The sequence below is a fragment of the Glandiceps talaboti genome, chromosome 20 (assembly GCF_964340395.1).
Source record: "Glandiceps talaboti chromosome 20, keGlaTala1.1, whole genome shotgun sequence".
In the NCBI taxonomy this organism is placed as follows: Eukaryota; Metazoa; Hemichordata; class Enteropneusta; family Spengelidae; genus Glandiceps; species Glandiceps talaboti.
Genome location: NC_135568.1, coordinates 12,241,896 through 12,263,668, shown reverse-complemented (window position 1 = coordinate 12,263,668; position 21,773 = coordinate 12,241,896). Strand labels below are relative to the sequence as shown.

Sequence of the window (21,773 nt, the reverse complement as noted above, 5' to 3'; positions counted from 1 at the left end):
TCAATCAATCAATCAATCAATCAATCAATCAATCAATCAATCAATCAATCAATCAATCAATCAATCAATCAATCAATCAATCAATCAATCAATCAATCAATCAATCAATCAATCAATCAATCAATCAATCAATCAATCAATCAATCAATCAATCAATCAATCAATCAATCAATCAATCAATCAATCAATCAATCAATCAATCAATCAATCAATCAATCAATCAATCAATCAATCAATCAATCAATCAATCAATCAATCAATCAATCAATCAATCAATCAATCAATCAATCAATCAATCAATCAATCAATCAATCAATCAATCAATCAATCAATCAATCAATCAATCAATCAATCAATCAATCAATCAATCAATCAATCAATCAATCAATCAATCAATCAATCAATCAATCAATCAATCAATCAATCAATCAATCAATCAATCAATCAATCAATCAATCAATCAATCAATCAATCAATCAATCAATCAATCAATCAATCAATCAATCAATCAATCAATCAATCAATCAATCAATCAATCAATCAATCAATCAATCAATCAATCAAGCCATGAGTTAATTTTGGTCATATAGTCAAACATTACTATAAAATCAACATACATGTCATATTGGTGTTTCAATATAGGACAGTTATGTGCATCATTGTGCATAAAATTTCAATAATTTTGATAAAGTTGCACTGTAAAATGTACCGTATTTGGACAATACTTGAAGTGTTCAGTACTTAATAACTTAAAGTGGAATATCTGAAGTCTGTGAAAACATTTCATGTTAGAATAGTGTAAACAGACTAAAATTTGAACACAAACTAAAATCATGATTTGAATGTGTTGAAATACTGTACACTTAAAGTATAATGACAAGACTACATGATGCACGAGTGCAAGTTTGGCACACTAAGGGTATTTGCATGAATGTTTGCAATGCTCTCTGCAACAGAAAACCCTGCAAACACGAGTGCAAATACATGTACCCCTGAATACCCACACTGCAAACTCATATAGCATGGGGTTCTGTTATCACTACATATGTTTATCAAAAACTTCAAATTTCCGTAAAATTCAAACTGCACAATCATGCCATTTTGTATCAAGGAACGATTGTACTCTCATTTGCAAGCAGCTATGCAATAATGTTTTCTGGTACTGAATTGCAGTGAAATATAACTAGTATATGCATGTGTACTGGTGCAAGTAATCTCTGGCACATTAATAAAAATAGACATTAAAGATTATCTACTTACTATTCCATAACAATGACCATCTCATAGGATGATTCAAAACTCTCATAGTGATGAACCACTGATGGATGTAACAAACTCTTCATAGTTTGGAGTTCTCGTTGGGCATCAATTCTCCTTGCATCATGATAACCAATGAACTTTGCAACATAATTTGATTGGCTGATACTGTCTGTGCACAGGTGTACCTTGCAGAATTTACCCCTGCAAAGATATTAAATAATATATGATTAACTTTACTTGCGTTGCTAACCATTTTGTTGTTGCCTAGTTTAATCCACTTGCTACCAATTACACTTGTGTTGCTACCCACTTTACTTATGTTGCTATGCATTTATCTTTTCTTTTTCCCAGACTGTCAGTCTTTTTTCCTGTGTTGTCTAATTTTTCTGTGTAAATTGTTTTTAAAAAAATAAAAAAACAGTATTCCTAATTACCTTGCCAGCTGGTGTTTGATATCATAGAAGTCATTGACATCCAGTGTGTGTTCATCAGTTTTATCTTCCAACACTTCAGGAATGGGTTCTGAAATAAATGGTACATTTAAGGTATCATAACATGTGTTTATCTTTGTGTACACACTTTTGTATAATTTGCTGAATTCTAAATCTACAGTGTCTTTGAAATAACCCACTAAGGTGTCATACTATTTAGAAATACTTCTACCTATTCCTGAATCAGGAATGGATTCTGAAACAAAACGGTATGTTGAAGGTATCATAACATGTTAAATTTGCTTGGTGTGCATGCTTTTGTATCTTTTGACTTGGGCTATCTTTTTAGTCAGTCTGAATAATATAACAATGATGGTTCTTATATAGTGCTTTCCCACTCTGTGCTCAAAGCACTTTACAATTATTACCCCTGGCATGGATCTATATCTGTACAACGGCCCCTTTATACTTCCTCAACTCCCTGGGGAGCATACAATCTATTGCAGCCTATATAAGCGCATATGATTAAAGCATTCACACTGCAACCTCTATCCTACCAGGTCCCCAATTATACAGCTGGGTGGACTGGGGCACAGTTGTGGTTCAAATCTTGCCCAAGGAATTTAGCCACTAAGAAACAAACAGAATCTATCCTTGAAATAATCTACAAAGATGTCCAAGTAGTTTGAAATGCAAGCGATTTCCTTTTACTCACGAAAGCTACGGTTGTGTCAATTTAATAATATTGAGAATAGATGTAGTGTATATTTATACCTGATGGTACAGTTAGCTTGGCAGATGTAGATGCATCTCCTACCAAGTTGACAGCTTTACATGAATATTCTCCGTAGTCATAGCTACAGACTCCACTCACAGTCAGAGTACACACTCCATCCTGGTCTACTTCCTGGATGTACTTGCCTCCTTCCATAATAAGTAGACCGTCCTTGTACCATGTGACATGGGGTTCAGGTGAGGCTACTATTATACAGCTTAGTTGTACTATTGTACTTTCTGCAGCAGTTGCATTGTTCAAAGTTTTGATAAATGTTGGTGATGCTGTAAAATCAAAATATAAATTATTAGTGTAACTAATTAAAATAAATTATACATAAATTAAAAAAACAGGAAATAGTAATGATATATTAAAGGGGAACACCACTCGAGGAAATACAGATATTTTCATAAAATTTGGGTTCTGGAGAGTCATTTCATGATTTTACATCACCTACAATTATTTATGATTTCAGAGAAACAGGAAGTTGATCTTGTGCCTTTAACGTGATTTAACGTGATTGCCATAGTTGTAAATTAACCATGACAAGACAGGAAAGAAAGCCTCAAAGGCTCATATAATCCATTGTAGTGTTCATGTACTGGTCCAGTCTAATTTTAAGTCCACAATAGTTTTGGCTTGGATGATGTGTTCTGGTAAATTGTTCCATTGAGATATGACACGCTGAGAGAAATTTATTGGGTATATTTGCTGTGACTAATGCATCATGGGAGTCAGCAGAAATGCATGGTTGAACAATGAATATTCATGACTCCTAAGTGCTTATTCCCTTCAGTGAAAAACATCTCTCATGAATATTCATTGTGAACAAAGGATGTGAATGTTCAACTGTCTTTCAAGTTTGCGTTCTGAATGCCTTAGCTAATGGTAACTTTCTATCCATCATGTGGAGTATACCTGCAAGATTACACTTCTGTACGTGTACGCGTTCTAATATGCAACTAAACCTCTCAAACAACTAAGTTTTATACCTTGTACATGGAGATTGACTGCTACTGACACCATACCAAGAGCATTCTCAGCAACACATTTGTATTTCCCAGCATCTTCAACCTTGACATTGTAGATACACATAGTACTTTGACCAGGTGTGTGTGTAATCTCCATTCTGTTTTCTAATAATACACTCTCTTGTATAAACCATTCAATCTCTGGTTTAGGAATACCTTTGTATTTGCAGGAGAATGTAGCTGTCTGTCCTGCCATGACAGTACAAGATTTGGGTTTCTGGATCCACTTTGGTGCTTCTGTTGAGTCAAAATAAAAATCCAACTATCATACTTAGTTTCAGTTAAAATTTCAGGAGTTATCATGAGTTTATAAAAAAGTTTGTCACAGGTTTTCTTAGAAAAAGAGTAAAATTTATAAGTACATGTTCCCATGTTAGTTGGGAGAAACAACTCAATTTGGATGTCAATACCTGTTATTTGTATATGCACTGGTTTTTGTAGGTACTGGTCTAGGTACAACGCTCTGTTGGTTGGTAGGACAGTTATCAGTTGGTGTACATGTTAACCACCTGTGATTGGCTTATGTATAGTCCTACTGACAGGTAGGAAAGATATCGCTAGGTATCTATGTTACCTACCTGTGATGGTTCTGGTTTCTCATACATAACCCTGCAGGTCAGTAGGAAAGTTATTGGTGGGTATATGTATTACTTACCTTTGGTAGGTAGACATTCTGGTTTCCATAGATATCATTCTGGTAAATAACCTTGTGGTTGGTAGACTTCTGGTTCTGTAGGTACCGGGTGTATATGTTACCTACCTGTGATTGGTTTGGGTATTCCTACCTCTAGTCAGTAAGAAAGTTATCTGTTGGTGTATACATTACTCACCTGTGATTGGTTTAGGTTCTGGTTTCCGTAGGTACTGCTCTGGTACAAAGCCCTGTTGGCCTGTAGGAAAGTTATCGGTTGGTGTAGTTTGGATCTTGTACGTGTTATTACTTCCCCTTGCAATCACCTTGACTGATTCACCTTTAGTTATCACCACTTCATCACCACCCTCTGCCATTACATCCTCTGTCACCTCGTATGTCTCACCAACGACAACGGTCTGATGAGGGAGAGAAAAACAAAGTCAATTACAAAAATGACTGTAACCATGGCAATTAATGGTCTGATGAGGGAGACAAACATTGGGGTTTAAGGTTGAGATACAGGTTTTAGTGCAGGATAAATGACATATTTTGAAATGAATGATTCTTAGTAAATAATGATGATAAGGCCAACAAAAAAAATTGTGTGGTTTCAATTACGCTCAATTTTAGAATAGGTGGGGTACGTAGATTTTTTATTTTATTTTTTGAATATTTCTTTTTTCACATTCTTGTTCAGGTAGTTATATTTTCCGTTGTTTTCCATATGGTCTCTGTGTTATTGGTTTCTTCTCATCAGATGTACAGCCATTACAGATTGGAAGAACAGTTTTACATTGTCTTTTTAAAGTTGATGTAGTTTCCGCATTCACTATTTCTTGCGAGACTTCACACAATTTTTGCGATTTTATTAATTTTTTTCTCAAATACATAAATAAAAAGTTTAGGGTTGGCCTGAGAAACTAGGTGGTGGTCGGGTAACCGGAACAAAACAATTTTTTTCTAGGCCTAACTATCTAAAACTTTATATTTTCAGAAATGTAACTGTGTGAATTTTATTATCATGTTGATTTTTTTCATAAAAACAGGTATGTTTTTGGGGTGAAAACAAAATTCTATGAAAAAGTGTAACTTGACATCAATCTGCAGGGTCATAATGTTTCTGAGAGTTTAGATTCTTTTGATTTCAAGCATATATATGACTAAATTCTATGCTCCAATCATTTCTTGTTCCTTTGCAATACTGTGTGACAGTGGAAATGTGGTACTATAAATAAAAAATCTATTAATATTAATTATAATTATATCATAACAGAATAGGTACAATTTGTTATTGTTTATTTCCCATGAACCTACATCTTGTCGTTAATTATTTTCTTTGTATAACACTCTCCCTTAAGTACTTAGTTTATCTGAAGAGACAAAGTGATGGATGGCTGTCTGCACTGAAACATTACGTTAACATTCTTACATTTGGAAATAAATCAATCCAAGGGGAATGACATCCATTTCATATTATTCATCTTAAGTTACACAACTGTGAATTAATCACGACCACAATCTGAACTTTCACATAGTTGTCTGGGACTGATAAGCTTACATGTGATGAAACTATCATCCATTTATCATATACATGTAGGGGGCATGTTATGGCATAATTACCCCACTCCTCATGAACATGTCAATAATTCACCACCACTCACCAGATAATTATCGTGTTATTAGCTTTTACACAGTCTCACAGATGGTTGTGAGTTGTAAATGACAACAATAAAGGTATTCTGTGAAATTTGACTGACAGTTACTACAGAGATTTTTTACTACTTTGTATCAACTTGATAATGCACTTGTAGCAAAGATGTTAAAATTGATCAGAAATCAATACAGTTGTAGCAAAGGTGTGAACTATTTCAGACATCAATCAAACTGAAAATTTTCTTTGAGTAGAATTCCATCAAGAGGATATAACATATCGAGTTCTTTCTGACAGTACATATCCCTTTAATCTTTATTCCATGTACCAAAGGCATGCAGAAATTTCTATCTTTAATACTCCATCAACAATTTCAATTTCAAATTCCAGAAAAGTTTAATTTTAACTTTCATGTCATCTACATCTGTTATTTTATTCTAATGTCACTTTTTTTTTTAACTTTCTGTTGATCAGCACTGTCACAAAGTCAGTCATTTCAGCCTGTGTCATTCTTATTTTCTTTTGGTAATGTTTTTGATTATTGCATGTCATCTTTTTTTTTTTTTTTTTTTTTCTTTGACATGAGTGACTAAAAATGATTTTCCATGTTTACACTATGGACAATAAAGTTATTTGATTTGATTTGATTTGATTTGATTTGATTTGATTCTGAAAAAGAACATCTTGCTCTCTGAGTCGATGTACTTTTCTGAAAGTTGTATGTAGATTTGTTGTCAAATTTTGATACTATATTTGAACAGTAAGTTATTACTGATTTTTACTTTACACTGAGAAAGTATAGTTGTGCAATGAAGTTCACAAAAAAGTTCACATTGTTTAAAGTCATGATTTTGTGAAAGTGCTGTAAGGGAAAGGAAAATTTAGTATGTGTAAGTGATTAGTTTAATTCTCCTAAGGCTAGGAATGTTTTCTACTTTATGTATGAAGTCTTTTTTAGGATATGGAATTTAGCTTCATGTATATTTAGAAATCCTAAGATGACATTACCTTTCCATCTGTGTAGTATTATTTTAGTCATTCTACTTTTTTCAAGATGGAGATGAATTCTCTCAGTTAAAGGTACGACTGGAGCATTTTTTAAAACTCTTTTGTTCGATATAATAACTTAATTATATAATATTGTACACCCTGAACAGTATTGAATCACCTGTTGGTAAATGTATTTAGGCCAAAAAATTGTTTCTTGTCACGTTTTTTTTAGTTGCATTTTGTCTAAAATGGTGCTACAATTTTTTTTTTTTATTCTCAACAAACCTGTCACTCAGTCTACTATTTATGGAAGTTACTGTTCTTTTTATTAAATTAGTACTTTGCAGCAAGTGTGTATGTGTGGGACAGATGTCATTTGCCATTTGCTTGTTCATGATTGGCCCTGCAGTTGTCTTCACTGAAGTAGGGAGGATTATTTTTGAGATTTTAAGATTTAGAAAGGTATGCATGGCAACCCGGACTAAAAAATACTCACACATTATAAGGTTCTGGCCGACACTTACACCTCATTGGATTTCGTCGGGCACTCACACCTTATAAGGTTGGGCACTCACACCTTAAGTTATAAGGTCGGGCACTCATGCCTCATAAGGTTCTGTCTGACACTCACGTTTTGACTGACATGCACATCTTGTAAGGTTCTATCACATTTTGTTTGTCCTTACCTCTGGTCCAGGAATTCCTGGCACTGCTGGACTAGAAGGTCTAGGACTTCCAGATGCAGGACTTAGTGGCATAGGACTCATGGCTGGTGTAAGGGTTGGTGTGGTACCTCCACTAGATACACTCTCACTCTTACCAGCTGCTGCTGTAAATTTACGTAGTGGTATTGGACTTGGTTTTCCCGGAAAACTGACCTCAGAACCAGAACTAACACTGTCAGTAGATTTACCTAGAGAAAAAAGAAGACACTCTATCAACATGATTTCAGACTGTAAGAAAGGCTCCATAACATAACGTATATATCGGCATATCTGTCCTGAAATACGCCAGCCAGGCATCCACACAAGTTGACCATTGTGTGCGAACAACCAACTGGTGACCTCTGATGTCACAAATGTACAGCACATACAATTGTGCAAATTTTTCTCTCCCTCATATGGGATGGTTTTGTATTTGTACATAGAATGGTAAATGCAGGGACGGTCACTAACATTCACTCAGGACAGAGAATATTAACACAACCTCCTATAGGTGTCTGAAGTCAGAACAGTTTCAGCATGGTTTGGGCCATAACAACATTTACACAAACATCGAACCATGATGACTGTCAGGAAGGATTTTTCACAACCATGTAAACAGGGTATAATCAACTCACCGTATCTTCTCTCTGCAATGGCTTTAATTTCTAGAAGTTCTTGCTGTGTTCTACTTAATATATCTCTAATCTCTTTCACCCAAGCCTGTTTGACATAGATAGTCTTGGCCTAAAACCAAGGACACAACATGTGATTACAAAAGATTAAACTAAGTTACATCAAATATCAAATAATAAATAAATCCTCCCTATTTCCAAAGTTAGAATATAGAACTTTCAATTTCCATAAATTTGAACAAAATCATTTATTTTACATGTTTCTGTAGTATAATCATGACAAAGGCATTTAGGATGAAATAGGATAAATGTTTTTACATTCATGGTTGCATTTGACGAGTACAATTTCTTCAGAGTCGCAATCATTAAGAACCTGGTAACATTAGTATTTAATCTGTGTAAATGGATGTCTGAATCTCTATACAGATAAGATAAGATACTATGATTAGTAACCATTTATTGCTTGGTTACTAGAACAGACTTGTCATATTTGGCCAGTGAGGGCGCCCTTGTCATTATGACCATGGTCATAATTATTATAGTTATTGCAATAACTCACTGAATCTTGGTATAAGTACCTCCTAGGATGGTGGTGGAGATAGTGTACATGAAGTGGTAGTTATGAGGGGAGAGTAGTGGTGGTGTGTAGACATTAGCAACTGCAGATTGTGTGGATCGTGTTAGTTGTGGGGGAAGGGGGGTGGGGGGAGGGGGGAGGGGTGAATACATTATATTGATAAGATAAAGTACCTGAAGAGTCATCAGTGATGTTGACGTAGCCTTACCATACCATAACTCAAATCTTCTATCATCACTAAGGTCATCTGTCATTCCAATACCAGGTAACTATGGAAACAAAACAAAACATTAAAATACCTCAATGTACACGATTCTCAGTTATGTATGATCTGCAGAGATAAACTTACAAACCACACAGACTAACAAACAAACAAACACACACACAAACAAACAAACAAACACACAAACAAACAAACAAACGAACAAACACACAGACAAACAAACAAACACACAAACTTGAAACTAATGATCATCATGTGTGATTTTCAGAGATATCTTAGTGAATGTTTTCAATCATTCAGGTATGAGGTTAATAATGACAATTACAATCTATCCTACAAGACTTACTGTTATTTCATTCACTTATTGTTACCACTCAAAATAACAGCAAGTCCAATAGGATATATTACTCCATTATTGATTTATATCCTGATTATGATTGGACTAGATTAGTTGACAGACAACTATTTTTTGATCCCTTCCCATTTATTTATGTAATCATACTCTCTTTACTGACTTGTATTATTTTGTCATGTTTTTCAACAAACAAACAAACAAACAAACAAACAAAAATAAACTAGTTAACTAACCAACACACAAACTGCTAAACAAATACTCACTGTCATATGTGATTTGTAGAGATAGCCCGGAGACTCCAATTTACTTTCTTTCTTGATTTTAGTAAACATAATAAGACTATGAAAGAGATAAACCAGTCTATCTTTTCCTTTGCCTTTAGGTTTACTATCCCACACTATCAGTTGGTCCTTTCTACACAATTCACCAAGGTCTTCAACGTTACCCTGTAAAACAACAGCAACATTTTAATATCTATAAAAACTTTATAAAGAAACTTTTATCATGATTTAGTCCAAACATTTACCATATTTGGAAGTAGGCAAAGGGGAGGATGTTTAATACCTTAAAGTACCAATTCTGGCTAGTCTTTGACCATATTTGGAAGTATACACAGGAGAGTTTTATTCTACTTCCTGGGTAAGTTTTGACCTTTTATAGGTAAAGGTAAATTTTTGACTTTATTTGGAAAAGTATAAGAATGACACTATAGGCTAGTCTTTGACCATATTTGGAAGAGAATGAAAAAGTTTGATGATTCTAGTGGGTAGCCTTCGACCATATTTGGAAATGTGTGAGGATGTTTGATGCCACTATTGGCTAGTCTTTGACCATATATGGAAGTGTATGGGGAAGTTTATTACTACTTACTGGGAAGCCTTCAATCAAACTAATATGCATGAGATCATTGGCACGTTTTGGTACTTGTAACATAACATCCACTGCCAACTGGAAAAATAAAAACACAAAAGGAATCAAATATTTATCCAATGCAAGTTATGGCATTATTGTTTGATTATTTATACTACATTCATTATTTCAAAGTAAAAATGATTTGTTTTGGTAAATTGATTGATTGATTGATTGATTGATTGATTGATTGGTCTGACAAAGCTTGCCTCCAGCCCAACACAATAATTGATTGATTAATAAATCTAATATAAGCTTACCTAAAAGTCAGTCATGTTTAGCCCTTGCTGTATACTTGACAAATTCTTTGAGTAGTAATTGATATTTGGTGATTCTTTGTACTGGTTGATCAATTGGTTAGTAGTTTTATTGATTAATTGATTGATTGATATCTCTCACAAATACTTACCTCCAAGTCGGCACAATCTTGTTTAGCTCTTGCGGTGTATTTGACAATTTCTTTGAGTAGTAGTTGATATTTGGTGATTCTTTGTACTGGTTTGATAAGGTAGTCAGACAAACTCAGCTGCTTGTCTCCACCTAGTGTTTTACTAAACTCCTACAGAGGAGGAAAGAAACAACAACAATCATGGTTTCATCAGTCGTACCAAGAAGTTTGATCTGAATAGATAAACACAGTCAAATAATATAAAGAGAAATACAACTCACCTCAAAGTAACTCTTGACAACTGGAGTTGACAGGAAAGATTCGGATCTCTGCTTATTTTTGCAGTACTGGACATGCATTTCAAATTTGGGTTGCTAAAGTAGGTAAAGTCATACAAGATAAAATAAGTCTATGTTTACATACATGTATATACAACAACAACAACAACAACAACAACAACAACAACAACAACAACAACACACTCTTTACATATGCAATCATGATTGCTAGTGTGTTGTTGTATATAAAAAAGTTTATATTTGCAGACAGTGAAGATGACTAAGTAAAGCAAAGTGATACAATTTTTGATTCAGCTCACTAGAATCATGTATTGGATATTTTTTAAACCATTCAAGTTGTTATATATTGAGTTTTAAAACACCATATTCCGGTTATGGAAAAAACAAAAGATTACATAGTTTGGACTCTAGGAGTGCTGTTTGGAAGCCAGGAAGTGAGGGCCACAATTATTAAGTACTGTAGACCTTCTTTGAAAAATTGCTATTTTCCAGTGTGAACTTGCAAAGTTATCTTTATGCACTTTATTGACTACTTCTTGTACTGCCATGCTGTTGATATCCATGTTGAAAGTTTAATGCATTTTCCCTAATCTGGGATTGAAGCTTGTTTTTAAGAATTGCAACAGAGTAGGTAGTCAGAACATGCCATATTCAAGTCTTTATCAGTGTTTTTGCTAAGGATGGTAAGTAGGTAAAATCTACCAGGGTTCCCATGTCATTTAATATTGGGTTCCCAACCAAAATTATCATAGACTTTATGGGGAAATACTGCCATTTTTACCCCTTTCTGTTACCATTGTTCCCCAAACTTAGCAAAAACACTGCTTATACTTTGAATAACATTTGCTTACACTTACCCACTTAATGAAGGCACGGCCGACACTGGCTGCATCATCATTGCAGTTTTCAAGTTCTTGCACAAAAATACTGCAACAAAAACACAATCAAACAATTTAAAATTCGAAAAGTTCTTTCTTCGTTCGTATATCTGACATTTCAAATTTCAGTGTCTTGGAATAGAAACTTTCAGACTAACCCATCAAAATAAATGCAAAAGATTAAGACTTTTTTAAAATTTCTGGAATGTATACAACATTACGATATGATAACCAATGTGTGTTAGTGTATAATTTGACATACAGACTGACAATTGTGATTTCTTAAGAACAGTACACACCTATCTAAAGTTTATATACAGTAGTTGTCATAGCAATTTCATAAAATCCATTTCACTTACTTGCTGTGAAAATCTACAATTTCTTCCAAGTTCATAAAAATCATATCTTTTTTGCCTTGTAGTACTGATGGTAGAGTTGGACTGTCCATTGCTTTCATGTGGTTATGTACAGCAAACTGTATATCCTTCACAAACTGTCTTTCTGTGGCCAACAACTCTTCTAACACATACCTGTGATGGTAGTATAAAAAGACAAATAGATGTAGTTGTTGCTATACAGTTGACATGTTGAAAATGCATGTTAGTGCCCACTTTCCTAACCTAGGGCGCCCTCACATGATGCTTTATAGTACATGAAGTTTACACTGAGAGTACAGCGCTGGTAGTGTTACATTCTAACTTCCACAGATATAAACAAACTGATAAAAGCATCACCTGTACCTACATCAGAGGCATTCCTTGTTCTGTTCTGTCTGTCGTATTGTTAATTTCACCTAATTTTGTCGTTGTGTGAAATCTTTCCTTAACACACTCCATTCAAGAAAACATACCAATGTTGTTTTGCTGGTTGTATTACAATATGCTAAAGCTGCTGTATAAATAGGGATCTGGTAGGATAGAGGCCACTGTGTGAAGGATTAAATCCTGTGGCTCTGCTTATAGAGGTAGCAGGGTTTGTATGTTCCCTTGTCAGTTGACAAAGTACGAAGGGTCATTGTGTAAGTTTAGGTCTGTGTTACAAGTAATAAATTTTGAGCACAGTGTGGGAAGGAGCTGGACGAAAAATTCCATTTTCATTCATTATGTTATACATCTGGCAGCTGGTAGAACTCTCAACAGGTACCATAAATATGGATGCTTTGCTCTTTTATGAAAACAAAAGAAGTTCACTTATATAACACTAGAGGTAGGGGGCAAGATTTTATTACCGCCCAGATAGGCTGCTGTGGTGACTTCTAACTTACTCTCTCTTCTTCATGTACTCTAGTTCTTTACTACCAATTCTTTCCAGCTGACTGAATTCTTCTGGCATCTCTGGGAATTCCCTGGATTTGGGTCTTTCTTTCCTTTCATACTGTGTATGTGTCTTCTTTTCCAGCAGACTGGGACGTACCCAACCCTGTCTTGGTGGATGTGACTTGGTCGGTTTTGTTCTCACCAGCCACTGGGTGGCGCTGTTTGAATCTAGTACATCAACATACTGGCCGTCCACTAGAGGGATATCTTCAGTGTTGCTAGGGTCTGGTGTGTAGTCGGCGACAGCCATGTAAATTTCAAATGACTGAAAATAGACATGTCACCAAGACTTTAATTCCAATGTCTTGTACACAGTACTTTTGTTAGGCCAGTAAGTCAAATCTAACTGTGTTCTCTTTGTATTTCATTAGCGTTCCCTACCAGTGTTTTTGTTAGGGTGGTATTACATTTTCAATGTATTTACCATGGTTCCTACGAGATTTGAGTTCCGTGTGTATTTACTATACTTTCCGACCAAAATTATCATATAAGGTATACATGTTTTACTTTATATTCCAAAACCTTTCATAAGAACCTTTCACATGAAAGGTGCATGACATCACGAATAATAATGAGCTCATTATAATACTATAAGCTTGGTTTACATTACTTCTAGTGTCTGATACTTACCTCAAGTGTTACTTTGATATCTTCAGCTTCTGATGAATCAGATCCCCCAGAATCTCTATGGACACTTGGTACTCGGAATGGAGGTTTGGGTTTTAGTGTGGTGTCTGAGAGCAGTCCAGGACGGCTTTCATCTCCAGCTATGATAAAATTGTTAATACACAATCTAAATGAGAAACTTTGGTTCTGAGAATGGATGTTTAACCCTTTCAGGACTAGAAACTTTCCCGCCAAAATTTTTGAACAAAAATTCTTGTTTCTCTGTAATTTTTGGAAAAAGATCAACTTCATTTTAGATCAGAATTCAAGAAATATTACTTCCCAATGAAGTAATATTCTTAAATTTTAGAAAATGTTCTTACAATCAAGTTTCTATTTATTCCAATGTCGTCTCTAGGAATGAAAGGGTTAAGTTTCAGAAAAGTGTCTGAAAGAAGTACATGGTGACTTTCATCTCTAGCTACATTTACATGTGAGACTTCAAATTTACATCTCAATTCTGAGAACGATATTTCAAGTTAATTTTTTTTGCACTTTCATGTAGCTTGAGAAGAAAGTTGCCATGTCCTGCTTTCAGATCTGAAAGAAGTACAAGTACACCTCCAACTAAAATAAACATGCAAAAGCAAATTAACCTGAAAATTTGGTTCTCAGAATTGAGGTGAAAGTTTTATGAAAGTGTCTGATAGGCACAAGAATCAAATATCACTGATGAAATTATCATTAATAAAGTGAAACTTTGAGTCACGACTTACTTTCAGCTAACTTGTCTAATAAGGCTTCAGAAGCACTCTTTTCAATACTGGACTCTCTTTGTAGTAATGACGGTGAAATATAACCAACCTGAAAATTAATGCATATTGTAACAATGAAACCTTTATATACAATAACATTTGATGGTGAAATGTAGTCAATGTCAAATTGATACAAATTGTTGCAATTGAAACTCTTCTAAAATAACAATAAACAGCATGATTGTCTCAAACAGTTTCATAAACTTTAGCACCAAAGTTTGGTTATCACAGTGTGTGACACCCAATCTGTCCTGGAGACAAATATACCATAGTTGGATTGTCAAAGTCTCTGACACCTCATCTGTCCATGAGACAAAATTACTACACATGTAGTTGGATTGTCACAGTGTCTGACACACCATCTGTCAGGGAGACAAAATTACCATGGTTGGATTGTCACAACACCTGGCACACCATCCATCAGGGAAACAAACTTACCACCGTTGGATTGTCACAGTGTCTGGCACACCATCTGTCAGGGAGTCAAACTTACCATAGTAGGATTGTCACGGTGTCTGACACCATCTGTCAGGGAGACAAACTTACCATAGTTGGATTGTCACGGTGTCTGACACACCATCTGTCAGGGAGACTTGTACAGGTATCTAGTACCTCTACTAGATCACCTATGTTTAATACCAATCTACCACTTTCATCCATGTAGTTATCAATAACTGTGTAAATATAGTTTGTTTCCTGTTTATAACAAAAACATACAAAATTACTCCCATGGATTTAATGTATCAAAGTCATATTCAATACATCACTGTACAAACACATCTATCATCCTCAACTTTACCTTAATAGATGTACTAACTACTTGTGCATTGATCACCATCCTCTCCCTCATCATCATCATCGTCATTGTCATCATCATCGTCATCGTAATCACCACCACCGCCACCACCACCACCACCACCACCACCACCACCACCACCACAACCACCACCACCACCACCACCACCACCACCATACACATCATCCTCCTCCTCCTCACCACCAGCACCATCATCAATTCTATCACCACCACTACAACCATCACCATAACAACACTCAAAGTCATCCGATAGCCAACATCTTGTACTTCAAACCATAATTGGACAAGTTCAACCTACCTCTCCAATAATAAATGTCTGTTTGGTCCTTTTATCTTCATCATTTGTCTTTGCATCACTAGTACTGGTAGAATGTTCAGAATCAGTGGCACTACTAACTACTCCTAAAAAGACAACAAAATATTAGTAAGTGTTGATAACCTAACCAGCAATGAGGAATTCTCAAACTAAATTTTGTCTTTTACGAGAGATGTGATTTTTAATACAAATAACTTGTGAACTTTACAGTGCCATGGAAATCCAAGGATGTAATTTAGCCAAATTCAATGTAGAAGTCTGAACTTGGGAGGCATAAAAACTTACACCACTGAAATTAAGCATGCAAAGATGGTTAAATAAGGTTAGGAGCATGGGTTTCCTCTTGGAGTTTGCAGACATAAATTCACTTCACCAGTTGTGAATAGAATTTGAAGGATACCTACCTCTCTATTTACACGGAAGTTGTAAGCATGTTTGAAAAATGAAGAATTGTACAATGAAAATGTTTATCTTGTGTATTCCTGCATTTGATGATTTGAATATTATTGATAGATCAAATATTCTATTGATGAGTAATATACATGTATAATGATATGATATGATAGCAACACACAGCTGAATATACATACACTATCAGAACTGAGTATATAAAATGGTATTTCTAAGAGATAAATCATATATTGACATCTTATATTATATTAACTAAAGAACATTTCTAATCACTGAGTCATAACATTTCCTGGAAGTGAATCCCAAATGTTTGCCAACATCTCATAAACATCATTAATAATAATAATAATAATAATAATAATAATAATAAATTCTTATCAGCGCATTACGCAACAGCCTCAATGCGCTTTACAATACTGAGAAAAAAAAAGCAAAAAAAAAAAAAAAAAGTACAAACTTGATTTGCATAGAAATCAAAACCAAAACCAAAAACTTGACGTTCACTATTGATTACTATAAAAGACAACTTGAAATTCACTAAAAAACAAAACTTATTGATTACTGCATATAAAAGTACTATAGTGGTGTACTATAGTGGACTGATAACACATGTCTTGGAAGAGTACATCCATGACGGTGCTGATGAAATGTCAGCAAAAATTTGTCTTTTGGTTCCAAAAACACTAGGGTTCCCCAGTCATTTTTAATATTGGGGTTTCCAAACAAAATTACGGTAGATTGTGTGCAAAACTATGCCAGTTTTACCCCTTTCCATTTTCTGTTGCCTGGATTCCCCAACCTTAGCAACAACACTGTAAAATATATTTTGACTCTTGTCAGTAGAAATTTTCTTTAGCAACTATGAACAAAGAATTCATAAACATTCACTCTCACACCTAAATCATAGTTACTTGTACTAACCTTCAAGACGTAGGTATGCAGAACATGCAACCTGTCCATATGAATTAGCTGCCATACAGGTATATCTCCCTTCATCATCTGATGTGACATCATTAATCATTAAACAATAGTTTCCTCTTGTCTCATCAAGTTCCATACAGAAATGATCATCATCTTCCAACTCATCTTCATTCTTATACCAAGACACCACTACTCCTGGTGATCCACTAACTCTGCTGACAAATTTCACCGTGGTACCCCTGCTGACTTCTGACGACTCAATCTTCTTCACAAATACTGGCAATTTGTCTTTGTCTGGAAAACTTGCTGACTGCTCAGTTGGAAGTAGTTGTTCTTTTGCCAATTCAGCTTCAAGTCTGTGGTAGAAATTAATACAAAAACGGTGTTATATATCATGTATAAAACTCAAACATTATGCTAATTATACGAATATGAATATTTTATTATGTAAATTATAAATATGCATAATGTTAGAAATTAATTTGCAAAAATGTTATTGTATGGCTCAATATACACATACAATCTTACCCTTGTTGCAGATAGGCATGTCTCAGGGATCATACTTGTGTGCAAAATGACAATATGAGAGAATGTTTTTCGCAATTTTGTTGTAAAATCCCATTTCAATAACTGATCACAATAATGTCAAAATATTCATATTTAAATAGGATATTGAAAGCATGTATTCAAATCAGCAAATATAAATGTATGCAATACAATTTCAATACTGGATCATAAGCAAGCAATGCATGTCATAATTTTAAAATTCAGATAAGAAATTGAGAGGAAATATGCAAATCAACTAATTTAAATGTATGTGAATTAATTCAATGTACTTTGATGCCACAAAGTTATGCAAATATGGTTATTAATATGCAAAGCATCATTGTAATAATTGCAAAATCTCCACATTTTTTACATCAGTTGTATATCATTATCATTATACACTTTGATATTTGCGTAATCATTTTTTGTACAAAACAAAAAAGTAACAAAATTAAATAAAATGACTTACTGAATAGGAACACCAAGTTCTGCTGATTTCTCTGAATCTGGCATTTTCAAAATCACAACAGCTTCAGCTGGTTTTATTTCTTCAACTCTTTCTTCAACAACTGCAGGTAATTCTTGTACAAATGCGACTGCAGCGACAGATTGGAGAGTCAATGCGACTGGCTGAACAATCTTTGGTTTGATGGTGATTTCCTCGACATCTTGTTCTTCACTATCTTCTGTAATTGTTTCCAATGGTTCATGGGGTGGCAGTATCTCAGTTTCTGACAGACTCAACTCTCCAGACTCTTCACTACCACTACTGAATGATTCTGGTTCTGTTGGATTGATAGAACATACCTTGATTTCTTGTAACAGATATAATGGAATGGATATCTGAAGTTTTTCCTAATTGTAACTACTGAAATTTGCACTGGGGCAATCATTCAACATATACTAGCTCACTTGTAAAGTTGGTTTCACATTGGTTGCTGAACAGGTGTATTCAAAAGATTTGCAAACACTATTGTAATATTGAAATGACAGATCCCAAACTGTTTTATTACATTTATTTAAAATCTGAGCTGTACAATAATTTGATACATTTACAATCTTTCTTTCAAGGTGTGTAAATTACTTGAACTCTACCAACCAACCATTCATATGACAAGTAGAGCTACTTCTACAGTAGAATAATTGAATAGATTGCCCCAGTGGCATTGGAGGTATGTAACAAATTTCAAAAACAACATTTGATAACAAAGCACCTTATTTCAATAGTTTAGTTTTCCCATTTTTCTTTTTTCTGACAGTTTTGTGACTATAACTTTGTATGGATATCGTGGCCATGATGGATGCAGACAACATCAATAATCAAAAATTAGTATACTATTCTCATTCAGGGCCACTTGGCGGCATGCCAACTGTGCTGTATCACTATTTTAGCACAGTTATTTTGATGTATGTTTCATTCAAACAACTAAGTACATTTATGATAATACTCTTGATGATAAATCTCTTGTACTTTTGTCAACTCACCATCCACATGTAGTACTGTAGAGCAATAGACCGCTCCACTGGCATTGCTTGCTGCACAGGTGTATTCACCTGCATCGCTGTACGCAGTCTGTGGTATCAGAAGCGTTCTTGTATTGCCAATCAGGTGTAGCTGATAGTGACTGTCTATTCTGATTGGATTATGGTCTTTGAACCAAACTACAGAAGGACTTGGTGAACCTGAAATAGTGATAATGGTAATAATTATAATCCAGATAATAATCCCACATTACTAGATTTGTAAATTTGCAGTCATTTAATCCAAAGAATGCAATGTACTGTACAGTTATACAACCTTTAGTAACTGCAAAACATAACATAATCTATGGTCAAGGATATACTAAAATATATCTAACTACAAAACATGTTAAAATAATGAAGGAAAATAATTTATCAAATATAACTGTTTAATGAAATTTTCTTGAGTATGACAGATTCCCAACAAATGCGAGATATTCCATCTTAGAGTGGGAATGTAGGATTAATTTTCTCATGCCCTCTTTATTGTGTGCATTGGTTTCCAGTAACTGTGACAGTGTGTGTGATCAAATTGATCCCATAATTCTTGTTCAAAACTGTCAGACTGCCAGGATGTAAGAATTCTACATCTACAATAAAATATATGTGTTGATAGTGTACACTGCTCACCATTACAGAAATCCTCACAGCCTATGAAAGCATGGAAAAAGTGGATATAAAATAACCCTATTATCACCCCAGTAGCAGCAATCTAATTATGCATTTTCCATTTATTTGTACTATCGAAAACTACACCAACCCTTTACTGCATATAATTTAATCCTCCTTATAAAATTGAAGTATAAAATATAGGGCGAGTTCAGGATAAAGGCTGTTAGTGAACTGTTAGCTAGTCTCGCCACAGTGCTAACTAACATAGTAGATGGACAGGCTAAAGGATCACTAACTGCTTTTATCTTGAACACACCCATAGTCCAAAGGCTCTGTGCCATGTGGGGGCGCCCTCACAGGCCATTATCCCTTTCAAAGCCATTGAGGACACACTGAGCAGCACAACACTTCTTGTTAGTCTATTTACATTGTCTCTTTAATACCTTATGTACACGCTATTTTTTTATTGTGTAGGTGAAAAATATGCTCTTGCTTACAAGAATGTAAATTAGCTATCTTAGTATCTATCACCAAGTATCAGAGTCAATGATGATGCTTTCAAAGTACATGCAATGTATACTGGCTTGATGTCCATGTACAATTTGGTAAATAGAATGAATAAGTTGTATATCTATTAAATACTGATAAGGGTTGATTATTAGCTATTACATCAATTGACCATACTTTACAACATAAATAACAACATAGGAACAAAAATTACAAACACACAAATTAATGGTAGCATATACCAACTAGTTGCAAAAATTGTAGCATTACTTTTGACGTTGAGTTGTTTTTAGGAATGTTTTTGAACTTTTTTCATTCTGGCAAAAAGTTAGTTTTCAGCGCAAACCTCAAATGATGAAAAGTGGGAAAATACCCCAAAATCAAAACTATTGCTACTAATACTATTACTGCAACTACATACCAACCACCTTACTAATAGTAATACTTACATGTCCATCCATGCAATCAATCAAACAAACAAATGTTATTTTTACCTTTGACAGTGCAACTGATTCTAGATGTTTTCCCAGCAAGTACATGACACTCTTTGTTTGGTTTGTCAATAAATTCTGGTGCTATCTGTTCTGGAACTTGCCGTATTCGTGTAACTCTGTGTTAACAAAATAAGATACAATCTGATTAAACTTACAATCTCAAGGAGGGACATGATAGCTACAAGTCTACAAATATTGCAGGACTACCTTACTACTCTTGTGGTCGACTGAGCGTCCGTTCGCGTTTGTGTACTGAAACAGTAATTTTACCTCCATATTTTGAATGAACCTTTAGTCTGGACAAACTGTGGTTCAAATCATAAAGTCCCTTTATAGTCGGCAGATTTCTTTGAAGTTGTAAACAAACGATTAACACCTCCCACCTGACAGCATTTCTTCTTGTCTGTGACTCAGACCACTAACGAAGCGGTGTGAGATATTACATGCCAAGTTTACACGTAGTTCATGTTGTTACCATTACTAATTTAAGGCGACCCAACTGTACACGTATTTATACACGTATACGTACAGCATAACGCGATCGACAGAAGAACCAAGGCCCTGCCCTGCCCTGCCCTGTTGAGTGTTTTAGACTGTACCCGATCGTACCGATCGACCGTCTCTGAATCGTCGAAGCTTTGACACATGTTTGAAGGCGTGTACAAGTAAGCCTTACGACTGTGTAATCTCCATGGTTACATACCCACAGACACATGTACCCTGCTATAATACAACGTCCAAGTTCACTTACGGTTACAGTTGTTGTCAGAACTTTGCTAAGACTAGAAAAGTCTTGTTGGTCTGATGTTGTAATCACTTGCTATCCCACAGGGCATTATATAAGCGGAAGGAACGCCTATATCTTTCAGGCTAAACTTTGCTATGAGTGTGAAAAGCTAGTACACATTGCACTGTGTGAGTGTGTGTGTATGTGTGTGGCAACCGTTGAACGTCGGATATGTCCGAAGTTTGGGAGTTTCCTATTAAATACTATGGGGGGGGGGAGCAACTAGTAACTAGAACAGCCAGGTCACCTTGCATAATTTGTGACAACTTAACACATTTGAAACAAAGACCATTTTCTTATTTTGAAATTAGTGGGATAGATTGTTATGAAATTAATAAGCGTGAAGATTTTAAAGTTTTATTTCCAA

General features: G+C 34.8%; 1 protein-coding gene across 1 annotated transcript in view; it reads right to left on the bottom strand.

Moving 5' to 3' along the window:
* Positions 1-21,773, bottom strand: part of LOC144450554 (muscle M-line assembly protein unc-89-like) — a 144,961-nt gene that overhangs the window by 14,919 nt on the left and 108,269 nt on the right. The window contains exons 34-56 of the mRNA XM_078141198.1: positions 20,620-20,735; positions 18,971-19,168; positions 17,955-18,270; positions 16,940-17,295; positions 15,590-15,693; positions 15,021-15,170; positions 14,436-14,523; positions 13,684-13,820; positions 13,002-13,318; positions 12,097-12,267; positions 11,717-11,786; positions 10,842-10,934; positions 10,582-10,731; positions 10,134-10,211; positions 9,527-9,709; positions 8,859-8,954; positions 8,112-8,220; positions 7,459-7,685; positions 4,328-4,547; positions 3,459-3,734; positions 2,466-2,750; positions 1,695-1,782; positions 1,261-1,461 (exon numbers count right to left, since the gene is read on the bottom strand). Coding sequence (XP_077997324.1) covers positions 1,261-1,461; positions 1,695-1,782; positions 2,466-2,750; positions 3,459-3,734; positions 4,328-4,547; positions 7,459-7,685; positions 8,112-8,220; positions 8,859-8,954; positions 9,527-9,709; positions 10,134-10,211; positions 10,582-10,731; positions 10,842-10,934; positions 11,717-11,786; positions 12,097-12,267; positions 13,002-13,318; positions 13,684-13,820; positions 14,436-14,523; positions 15,021-15,170; positions 15,590-15,693; positions 16,940-17,295; positions 17,955-18,270; positions 18,971-19,168; positions 20,620-20,735 — 4,029 coding nt within the window. The remainder of the gene's footprint in view (positions 1-1,260; positions 1,462-1,694; positions 1,783-2,465; positions 2,751-3,458; positions 3,735-4,327; positions 4,548-7,458; positions 7,686-8,111; positions 8,221-8,858; positions 8,955-9,526; positions 9,710-10,133; positions 10,212-10,581; positions 10,732-10,841; positions 10,935-11,716; positions 11,787-12,096; positions 12,268-13,001; positions 13,319-13,683; positions 13,821-14,435; positions 14,524-15,020; positions 15,171-15,589; positions 15,694-16,939; positions 17,296-17,954; positions 18,271-18,970; positions 19,169-20,619; positions 20,736-21,773) is intronic.